Source organism: Hoplias malabaricus, chromosome 6 (genome assembly GCF_029633855.1).
Source record: "Hoplias malabaricus isolate fHopMal1 chromosome 6, fHopMal1.hap1, whole genome shotgun sequence".
NCBI classification, from domain to species: Eukaryota; Metazoa; Chordata; class Actinopteri; order Characiformes; family Erythrinidae; genus Hoplias; species Hoplias malabaricus.
Window position 1 is genome coordinate 47,848,702 of NC_089805.1, and position 12,092 is coordinate 47,860,793.

At 40.8% G+C, this 12,092-nt stretch overlaps 1 protein-coding gene across 10 annotated transcripts in view; it reads left to right on the forward strand.

Moving 5' to 3' along the window:
• Positions 1–12,092, forward strand: part of LOC136699108 (uncharacterized) — a 92,083-nt gene that overhangs the window by 59,633 nt on the left and 20,358 nt on the right. For all 10 annotated transcript variants that reach the window (XM_066673559.1, XM_066673560.1, XM_066673561.1 and 7 more), the window contains 6 exons: positions 809–1,171; positions 4,254–4,610; positions 5,379–5,468; positions 7,207–7,372; positions 9,660–9,833; positions 9,964–10,137. In XM_066673559.1, coding sequence (XP_066529656.1) covers positions 809–1,171; positions 4,254–4,610; positions 5,379–5,468; positions 7,207–7,372; positions 9,660–9,833; positions 9,964–10,137 — 1,324 coding nt within the window. The remainder of the gene's footprint in view (positions 1–808; positions 1,172–4,253; positions 4,611–5,378; positions 5,469–7,206; positions 7,373–9,659; positions 9,834–9,963; positions 10,138–12,092) is intronic.

The window sequence follows — 12,092 nt, forward strand, 5'->3', positions numbered from 1 at the left end:
CAGACTCGCCAAGTTTGTACTACCAAGTACAACTAACATAATAACACAGCTTTTTGCCAGCTTTACTAATAACACTGCCAATTAGTAGTCATTCATTCATCCATTATCTGTAACCGCTTATCAATTTCAGGGTCACGGTGGGTCCAGAGCCTACCTGGAATCATTGGGCGCAAGGCAGGAATACACCCTGGAGGGAGCGCCAGTCCTTCACAGGGCAACACAGACACACTCACACATTCACTCACACCTACGGACACTTTTGAGTCGCCAATCCACCTACCAACGTGTGTTTTTGGACTGTGGGAGGAAACCGGAGCACCCGGAGGAAACCCACGCAGACACAGGGAGAACACACCACACTCCTCACAGACAGTCACCTGGAAGAAACCCACACAGACACGGGGAGAACACACCACACTCCTCACAGACAGTCACCCGGAGCAAACCCACGCAGACACAGGGAAAACACACCACACTCCTCACAGACAGTCACCCGGAGGAAACCCACGCGAACATGGGGAGAACACACCGCACTCCTCACAGACAGTCACCCAGAGCAGGAATCGAACCCACAACCTCCAGGCCCCTGGAGCTGTGCGACTGCGACACCTACCTGCTGCGCCACCGTGCCGCCCTGTAGTGAACTAATTATTTGGGAATACTAAACCAAATACTGAATATATTCAGTTTTTTTGCAGTAGGCATGTGCTACACTGGAACAGCGTGGAAGGATAATGTAGGCAAAACTGTTTAACATTTTGTACACAAATATTATATTATAATATTATGTTGTGGTTTTTCATTTCAGTGCACTTTAAAGTACTTGGACCAGATGCTCCTCTAGTGGCTGAATATAGTACAGACCTGGTTCTGCCCTGTTCTCTCCAACCCAACATCAGTGCAGTGGATATGACAGTGGAGTGGATCAGAACAGATCTGCCTCAGGATGATAGACTAGTTCATCTGTATGAAGATCAAAGAGACATATATGGTCAGCAGAAGGAGTCGTACAGAAGGAGGACAGCTCTGTTTAAAGAAGAACTGAAGAAAGGAAACACTTCACTGAAACTCTCAGCAGTCGAATCTTCTGATGAAGGAGATTACCAGTGTTTCATTCAGGACAAATCCACATCCTGGTATGATGACATCACTCTTCATGTAAAAGTTATCGGTGAGTCGACTGTAGTTATTAGAGGTCCAAACACTAACACTATTGTATAACACTATTGTTCTTGTTAGGATTCTTATTATTTTTCTGCACTAAAGCTGAACGTGTAGCCAGATCGTAATTGTAGAAAAACTAATCTTATTCAGTAGAGTCCCCCCTCAGACACTTGTAAAAAAATTCTTTTTACACATATTCACTGAGTATCATAAACTTTTCTCTAGATTTCCTCCCAGTATGGACATCAGCGGTATCAGTGTAGTCACTCTTGCATTTATACACTGCACATTTATCCAAAAATATTACCATTTCATCACTGCAAACTACTGTATTATGTATAGATAACGCTAATGCTAACTGTATGCTAGCTAAGTTACTTGTTAAGGTTAATGTTGACTACCTTTAGGTTTAGGCTCCATCAAGAAAATGATCCGTGGTCAGCCACCTCATCTGGATCAGATCCGGTCCAGCTCCGGCCCAGATCTGCAGATCGACATTTCAGATCTGTTTCTCCTGGATGTGGCCTGGATCCACATTTTCTCCAGCTGTTGTATTCTTTTTAAATCAAATTTAATTTAAATCATATATGTATATATATATATATACACACACACTTTACATTATGATTTAGACATATTAAATATTTCACTATTTAGTTAAATAACAATTTAAGAAAATTTTGATTTTATTAGATTTTCAAAGATTAAATGACTAGGTTATAGTTTTTCTGTGTTTAAGTACACCAGTTTCTGACCAAATTTATTAGTCAATGCATTCGTAATGGGCTCCATCAAGAAAAAGCGCTGCAAAAGCATCCATTTGTTCTATTCTTGGGGAAATTGTATCCAAAAGTATGCAGAGAGAATATTTTAGTTCGAGAGAAAAAAGATCAGTTACATTTCACCAACACTCCCTAAAGACCTCTGAATGAGCTCAAACAGATTAGATCAACTGTTGATAGTTTGATTAATAATGGTAATACAGGTTTGTGCACTATTGATTATTCCTTTTTTAACAGATTCACGTTTATCAACTAAAATAATGATTGTCATGTAACCTTGCATTCACTATGAATGTGTATGTAAAGGAAGAAAAATAGTGTGCTAACGTTTTCAAGAAAATCAGTCAATAGAAAACCTCAGTTTTGTCCTATAATGGAGAAGTAATGTCAACCCATAACCCTCCAGCAGCAAAGTGAGCTGCTGTCCCAGGATAATCTGCAGGGTGAGAAGAGAACATTTGTTCATACATTAAGACTGTTTTCAGAAGTTCTCTTAGCCAATACATTACAACAAAAAATAAGAACAACCCTTAGACTAGCAATAACTTAATGATTAGTAACATTCAGCCCTGTTAACTTGTCCGTTTCTGTTTATCATATGGTGTTGATCGCTTGTATATATGTGGTCTGTCCCAAAACCTAGTGAGCTGCCTAGGTAGGCTCTGTTTAAGTACACAATGGTCGTCTGTCCTCATGTTCCTGCCACTGCATGCACTAAGTGTTTGTTTTTACCTCAGTGGCTAGTGTCGCCTCAGCGTTTCAGCGCAGTGGATTCTAATCTTCCAGTGTTTATTGTGATTTTAATTATTTTTGCTCTGGGAGAAGAGTGCAGGAATTGCTCTTGCATTGCATTCTGGGATTGCCTTCGCAGCTAAGAAAGGGTTTGATGCTGCCTTAAAATTCAGCCAAATTAAGATATCTTACTAGACAGCATAATGAGGTACCTAGAATTGGGACAGCCTACGTGTCAGGAGCAGGCTCGTTGTGACGTAAAATGCTCTGTAGTTAGACAGTTCACTGGGTTTTGTGACAGACCAATGGTGTCAGCATGAGGCTTTAGAGAAAATACAAAGACTATTATTACCTAACTTCTCTTGGGTTGCAGAGCACATTCTGTTGTCTGATCCAATTACTACTAATAACGTAAAAAAAAAAATTATAGTGCAACAGACCTTAAAGATGTGTCAGTCTGTTCTTCCAGTAAAGCAAAGATGTCTGAAAAATAAATATATTGATGCAAAACACATTAAGAACTCTGTCAGTACTGTTTTGACACTGTATACATTCCCAACAATGTATATCAGAATCCCCTTTTTAACTCCACTTTTCTGGTGCACAGTTAGAGACTATAGCTCATCTGTTGATGCGTGATCGGACTCGTACAAAAAACTAAAGCCTTTATTCATCTCAGTCAGGGGCTGCGTCATGTCTGTGAATGAGTTTAATAAATAATTCATGCATAAGGCTTTAGTTTTTTGTACGAGTCCGAGCCGTAACACGATGGAGCCTCGTGGGCGCCGGAGTTCTACTCGTTCTGTATCCATCATTTTCGTGATCATTAATTGTATCGTGAAACTACATGCCATGGGTTCGTGCACTGATTCAGGGTTTAAACACTAATCACACTGTGGCCCTGATGTGGAAGAGAAGAGTGTTTATTCCTGAAATCTATACCATAGCAGGACTTAAGCAACACGTTGCGTTCCACAGTTACACTGTGTCTGCTCCATTACACACAGCGAATTATTCCGAGTTTTTTCTCGGAATTCTGACTTTAATCTCGGAATCTCGTTTTTTTAACGCTGTGGCCCTAAAACTCCGTCGTATGAAGCTGTCAGTGACGTCCACTCCAAAATGGTCTTTAACTCCGTCCTTTTCATTGTGACTAATATGACTTGTGCACTATGTACAGTTCTGTGACACAGCAATTTCTCTTGGCATCAGTAAATTATCTTAAATCTACATAACATTAAATAGTAATAATTTTAACTTATTTTTTTTACCTAAATTATTTGATATTGGTTGTTAAATGAATCCAAACACAGTGAGAGTGAACTGTTGTTGAGAATGAGTTCCAGGTGCAGTGTGGATCATAGCAGGGTGATTTATTTCTCCTGAATCATTAATGTTTAATAATGTGTGTGTGAAAAAATAGTTTAGTTCTGCTTTAGCTCTGCTCAGTGAAGAGTGAGAGGGTGTTACAGTGAGGAGGGGCAGGAGAAACAGCACTGTGTAAGGGAAACGCTGCAGGAAACAGAAGAAGAGAAACACGGGTTTTTTTGTTCATTGCTTTATTTCCTTTTCCAGGGCTTTTTACGGTAGTTGGGGCAGATACTGCTCTTGTTGCTGAAGCTGGTGAAGATCTGGTTCTGCCCTGTTCTCTCGAACCCAGAGACAGTGCTGAGGACATGACAGTGAAGTGGTCCAGAGTGGGCCTGGCTCAGTCTGACACTCTAGTTCATCTGTATGAAGATCTTAGAGACTGGAATGATGGGCAGATGGAGTCGTACAGAGGGAGGACAGCTCTGTTTAAAGAAGAACTTAGGAATGGAAACACATCACTGAAACTCTCCTCAGTGCGAGCGTCTGATGAGGGAGTTTATCAGTGTTTTGTTCAGTTGGGTTTGTGGCATGTGGACACATCTGTTCGCATTGAAGTCAAAGGTAAGAGCCTCACAGTTTATTTAATTATCAGATGTTTATTTTTAAACACTGTATTCCTCATTGGTCATAATTCCTATAACCCACTGTGATCTGAGAATGTAGAACTCAGAGCTGTGTCCAGTGTTTAGTGAACAGCACAGTAATAGATTATTTACTGAATTTAAAATATGATAAAAAAAAAAACAATGAGGTAAATTTTGGTAAAATGTTTAAATTCGGCTATATCTCGTTAATTATTGGTAAAGAAAATGCAGTTCATTCAAATGAAAGAAAAAAAAATAAACACTCCACAAACTCCACGACATGTATTAGTGTGTGTGTGTGTGTCTGACTGTGGAGCTCTCTGTGAGTGTGTAGAGCTGTGAGGGTCTGTCAGTAATTCCCTGTGTTTGATGTGGATACGTTTTTTTCTCGTTTTCATCATTCCTGAATCTTGAGTTCTGGATCAGATCACAGCTGGATGTAGTTAGTGGAGCTCAGAGTCTGAATTGAACTGTGTGGATCAATCAGACGAGGCTATTTCTGTCATATCTGCTTTATAAGCTTGTTTCTAGCTCTTAATTGTGTGATAATTCATGATGAAAATAAACCACACTTTCAGCAGAAGGACACCACTTTAAACTCTCTTCATCAAATGCTTATATTTTTATAACAATCATATTTCTCATCTAACAAACTATAATCAGATTTCAACTCTGATTCCCTTCTTATGTCCACAGCAGGCTACTGTTTTTATTGTTGTTGTTTCTGTTTCTGTGTGTGTTTCAGGAAGAGGTTTTCATTCCTGGAAGATTGTGTTCATCTGTATTTCACTTTCTGTTGTTACATTGGCTGCAGTTACAGTGTGGCTCTTCAAAGGTAATTCAGTCTCATGCTTCCTTAAATACATTTAAATGTTTTTAAATAATTCTTTTTATTTGACGTTCCCACCATTCACAGCAGTGTTACTGTTTACATGAAGCTGTTTCTACCTTCTGTTCCATGACTGTGTTCTACCTGTCGGTCTCTTCACTGAATCAGATCCAGCTGTTTCTGTTTATAATGCTGTGTTGCTGAAGCAGCTGCAGTGAAAAGTCTATTACTTTATTTTCTAGTACAGACCACGCCTGTAAAGGCTGAGACAGGTAGGTGAAATGATTTTGGGAAGGAGTTCAGGGTGGATTTGGAATGTGTATGAAGCCAAAACCCAAGATATTACAATCATGCTCGTCATTAATTGCTACAGAAAGGTCAGGTTTGGAGGTAGTTTGGTCAAGGGTTTGGTTGCTGTCCCAGATCGTGAGTAGGTGAGGGAAAACGGGGGTTAGTGAGTCCATGAATGAACTACATTTAATAAACTGGTGCATGACTGAGCACTGTGTGAGACGGAAGATGAATAGCATTAGGTTGAGTACATTGAACGTCCTTTAATGATTATGATAAGGACAGAAGTATTAGTGGGGAAGGATGGTACGACTGGTAATTCGAGTCCTCAAAGTGCTGCAGCGAGAAAGGGGAAAGTCGTCCAAAACTACAGAGAGGCAGCATTAAATAACTGAGATGTACTTAGTTGGCAGGTATGTCGTGATGGTGCCATTCCAGTGGCATAGAGGGAAACTAAAAGAGGAAGCGAGAATGGAAGGGTGATCTAGAGGGATCCCAAAAGGGGAACTGATGGTCAGCACCACAGGAATAGTGAGACAGAGAGAAGGCAGCTCATCACATGGGAACGAACCCTGAAGAGACAGAATCTGAATGGTGCTGAGGAGCTCAAGCTTGGTGGCAGAGGTAGAAAGTTGACTAAGGTATGGTAGACATGCCGGGCAGGGGGCAGGTCCATCGCCTGAAGAAAGAGCACAAGCTGCAAATTAGGGGCTGGGAGCAGACACACACACACACACACACACACACAAACTGATCAGACACAGTAATTAAAACTCCTGATGTGTAGAACTGGACCCCTGTGTCAAACTGTGTGATTGTCCTGCTGCTTTACAGCCTGTGTTTGCACTTTAATGGAGTACATTCAGAAAATACATCCTGTAAAGGACATATCTAAAAAAAGAGATTGATTTTACACACTGCAAATTTTTACTGTCACAGGCCTTGTGAAACACACACACACACACACACACACACACTGAGCACTGAGTTTTACTGAGAAATGCTAATGTGCTAAATTGCTGCTTAGAATATTTGTGAAGGGAGCGCTGATTTTGAGACAGAATAAATGTCATTTGTTGCCAGAGACAAAGTGGGGATTAACATGATAGGGCAGGTATTGGGTGGAGAATTTCAAATATTGCGGAATAAACTGTTAAAGCAGGACTTTTCAGATCAGATATAGGTTCAGGTAGTTTTCTGAGAAAATATATAATGTAAATATAGAATTTACTAAATCAAACTTTCGTTCAGTTCATCACATATGAAGCATGGAGGAAAACAAAGCTCCACCTATTGTTTGTTTTAATTGGTTATTCTCTGAGTGATTACCTTTACTGTGCCTCAGAGGCAGCGCTGCCTTCAGAACTGTTTTCTTCCTTTCAGAGAGAGTAGTTTATTCAGAAAGTTACAGTCACTGACAGCAGTGTCTTTCCCTGTCTCTCTCTAACTCCAGACAGACGCTCTAAAAAGCAGCTGTCTCCTGCAGAGTGCTCAGCCATAGCCTACTTCCGTCTCCATTCAGAGAAAGTGAGGAAGGAGCTGAACCTGAAGAAATACAGCACATCAGAAGAGGGTTATCAAAGACTCATCCCAGTGATCTTTAACTGCAGAACAGCTCCGTGAGTGTTACCTACACATCATTCACTAATTGAGGTACAGACCAATGAAAGAATAGTACACTCTATAAACACACTGCATCCACTGTGAACAGGTTACAGAGCTCTCTGTTCTCACCTTATCACACAGTGTGATATTTTATTGACTTCATGAAGGAACTTTGTCACTTTACTGCTTAATTATTCAGGACTGCATCGGGGAACAACACAGCAATGTTCAATACAAGAGAAACAGTCTTTACCACTCTGACTTCTGTAAAAACATCAAACGTTCCCCTCTGGAGATGACAGTGTTCCTTTTCAGCTCCTCACCTTTCCCCCAAAAACACACTGCTGATGAAGATAACCACTAGAACACAGTCGTGTCCTAATGGTTAGAGAAGTGGGTTTGGGACTGGAATGTTGCTGATATGATCCCTCTGACAGACTGGAATCTGAGGAGGACGGTCAGCTCTCTCTCCTCCCTCAACATCCATGGCTGATATGCCCTTAAGTAAGACACGTAACCCCAACTCCTCTCTGGGCTCTAGGGCTGGCTGCTCGCGGCTCCAGGTGTGTGTTTACTGCCATGGAGGAAGTATTTGTAGTGTGTTGTACAATGACAACAAAATCACATTTTTCAGGTTATAGCTGCTTTAGTGTCTCCTGCTTCACCTGCGTCCACTGTGCTCTCCATGAGACAATGAGACAATGCAGACCTGTTGGTAATGAACCTCTCTGAACAAACACAAGACTAAGAGAACAATTAGAATTAAACAAGAACAAAGGCAGGGAATAAATAACAGCTGAAGATGAGAACTTCAGGACAATATTTAAAGTTACAGCAGCTGGAGATCAGCTGAGAAGTGGACACTTATCTGTTTGTACTCCACACACTCTGAGGAGGATGGATCCAGTGGCTGAGGATGCTTCGACTTTCACAGCTGGGGAATTAGTTACATCAGATTTTAGTTGGGTTCTTCTCCCAAAATACGTTCCTCACTGCATATAAAACAAGTCTTTTAGAAGGGTTGCAAATGGAGGGAAGAAAGCACCTGCTGATAATGTCCAAAACACTAGGGACAGCAGTGAAACGGTCCACAGGTGTGAGTGTGTGAGAGTGACTGGGTGATGGACTGGTACCCTCGCTGTCTCAAGGGTGTGATCCTTGCACCCAGTAATTCTTGGTAAACTCAGGACCCACTGTGACCCTGAATTAGATTTAGTGTTTGTGTACACTGTTTTGGCAGCGAGTCGCACACAGGGTGTGTCTTCTTTCAGCCTTCGTTAAGGCGCCTGTTCAGATGTAAAGTTGCTTCAATCATTAGCTTCACTGGCCGCTGCTTCACCATCAGAGTCTGGTTTATAAAGTTAGTGTTGACCAGCTCTGGGCTTGAGGTCAGTAACAAGAGCACAACAGATAACAATGAGGGATAATTACAGTTATGAGAGCGGCTTGTATTTAACTGTTAGGGAAACAGAGGAGGATCTGAGAGTTAGTGAACGTTAATATCAGCTGTGTTCAGATCGTGAGAAAGAATTCTAAACATGCAGCAGGTTAACGTTAGTCTCTGGCCATGTCCCAAACTGCACACTGCTGCTCTGAATAGTATAAAATATATAGATATACCACCCTTATCAGTGCTCTCTGTAGTGTAGTATGTAAAGTCCCATAGTGTGGTGTTTGGGACACAGCCTCACTCTCTAACGTTAATGTTAATCAAATGCTGTTCCACGTCATTATAAATGCAACACTTTACTGCCTCATCTCATCTACAGCTAATATTTTGTGTTTTCGGTGGGCTTTGACTAAATACACCCCCCCCCAAATATCAAACTCACTCCTACATCCTTGTGTACACGTATTCCAGGCCATGATTCAGAAATGGTCTGATTATTAAATATGGTGAAATGTACACAGCTATTCACATAGGACTCTTCTCAGCAAGTCATTTTTGTTTTGCCCGTTTCTAAATGTTCATGTATGGTCAGTAAAACCATAACACTAAAGACATGTCCGTTATTGTATAACACAGTGTTCTCCTTTTCCAGTATTAGTGTTGAAATATAAACAATAGAAAAGAGTCAAAACAAGAACCCAGAGGAATCTAATGTTTCTGTGTTGTACACAATGCAGCTGAGAAGATTTGTTCTGTTCACATTTGTCTGTGGGTTTACAGTATGTGAAAACAGCTGTAAGGAGTGGTACTCAGAGAAAGAATGAGAGAATGCTGAGAATAAACTGAACCTGAATCAGAAATTCTGTGTCCTGTCTGTGTCAGTTTTAATCACTCTTTCCTCTCTCTTGTAGATTTGCAGGCTGTAATCTCTCTGAACAGTCTATCACTACTTTAACTGCAGCTCTACAATCAGAAAACTGCTCTCTGAAAGAACTGGACCTCAGTAACAATGACCTGAGGGATTCAGGAGTGGAGAAGATCTCTGAAGGACTGAAGAGTCCACACTGTAAACTGGAGACTCTCAGGTCAGTGTTAAAATTTATTTTATGGTGTTTATAGCAGCATTACAGAAATATGATGCTCTTGTATATAATAATTAAGCCTCTCACCAATGAGGGGTTTGTAAGATATGTTGAATTTCATTTCCGTTTGCAGACTTCCTGTGTGTAAACTTGGCTATCAGTCGTGTGTAACAGTGAGGTCAGTTTTAGAAACAGAAACCTGCTCTCTGAGAGAAATGGATCTCAGTAAAAATGACCTGAGGGATGCAGGAGTGGAGAAGATCTCTGAAGGACTGAAGAATCCTCACTGTAAACTGGAGAAACTCAGGTAAATACTCTGTGAATTTATTATTGAGTGCAAAGACATATAATTCTTCTACATAAATCCTATATGAACTCTATAAAATGACTGAGTAAATCCAGTTTGAATGAATTGAAACCAACTTTGTTTTTGAAGAGTGACTGTGTCTCACTGTAAATAATGTCTCACTCTAAAATAGCAAAGAGAATGAGATTTGCATTTCCTGAAGGTAATACAGTGATTGCAAAGAGCTGAAATGGATTTAAAAAAAAAGTAAAAAAATACATATATAGTGTAATATTGTCACTGTGCAAAGAAATAGATGTATCTCAGTAACTTCATGGAAGAAGGAAGAAAAAAACCTTAACTTTCAATGGAAGTCAGTGTAAAAATATTTTGGATCATTCCTCTTCGTCCATTCATCATTAAATGTTTACACAGTGTGAAGGACAGTTGTTGTGTTCAAATGATGTAGTAAAGAAATACTGGTCAATAATGGAGATATGATTTTCTTTGGACAACAACAATATATTTCACAGTTGCTAGGTTGCTTTTAATTGCTGTTGGTTGCACCAATGTTCCTCGCGAAGTGGTTGTTATGGTAATTAAGTTAGTTGCTAAGATGTTTCTAGGCCATTGCTATGGTATTCCAGGTGGTTGCTCAGGTATTGCTCTGCTGATTTTAGGCACTACTTCTTCCATTTTACCCTAAATATATGCATAATTGCATTATTTTTAATTTTCAAAGAACTGAAATGAATATAAGCATAAAGTTCATTCATTCATTATCAGTAACCCTTATCCAGTTCAGGGTCGCGGTGGGTCCAGAGCCTACCTGGAATCATTGGGCGCAAGGCGGGAAAACACCCTGGAGGGGGCGCCAGTCAGGGCAACCCAGACGCACACACACATTCACTCACACACACGGACACTTTTGAGTCGCCAATCCACCTACCTACGTGTGTTTTTGGACTGTGGGAGGAAACCGGAGCACCCGGAGGAAACCCACGCAGACACAGGGAGAACACACCACACTCCTCATAGACAGTCACCCGGAGGAAACCCACGCGGACACTGGGAGAACACACCACACTCCTCACAGACAGTCACCCGGAGAAAACCCACGCAGACACAAGGAGAACACACCACACTCCTCACAGACAGTCACCCGGAGGAAACCCACGCAGACACAGGGAGAACACACCACACTCCTCACAGACAGTCACCCGGAGCGGGAATCGAACCCACAACCTCCAGGCCCCTGGAGCTGTGTGACTGCGACACCTACCTGCTGCGCCACCCACTATAAGCATAAAGTAAAAAAGAAAAATATCAAGTGTAATATTGTCCAAAGTAAAACATGTGTGTGTTAGTTTGTTTTTCATGTGCAATGTGCAGAACAGTAAATTTATAGGAGAAAAAAAATTATGGAAGTCAGTGTAAAAAGATTTAATTTCAAGTAATTCTGGAGCATTTCTCTTTGTCCATATCATGACAGTGACACAATGTGAAGGACAGCTCCTGTGTTCAACTGATGTAGTAAACTAAATATCCACAAAAATGGAGACACGTTTTCACTGGGCAGCATATCTTTCACAGTTGGTTGCTTGGTTGCTTCTAACTCCTGCTGTTGGTTGCAGTGATGTTCCTCATTTGTTGGAGAGTTGTTTCTAGGTGTTTGTTATGGTAACCAAGTTGGTTGGTAAGATGTTTCTGGGCCATTGCTGTGGTATTCCAGGTGGTTGCTAACGTGTCGCTATGCTGATTTTAGGCAATGTTTGTTCCATTTTACCTTAAATGGTGCAACATAATACAATTATATTTTTCAGTACAGTTTTATTTATAGACCACTTTTTACAACTGTTTTAGTCACAAAGCAGATTTACAGAATTCCTGATCCAAACTACAAGTGAATGCTGCTGAGGCAGCAGTGGCAGGAGGAACTCTACCGAGGACCCAAGACCTATGTTCCTCTAGACACC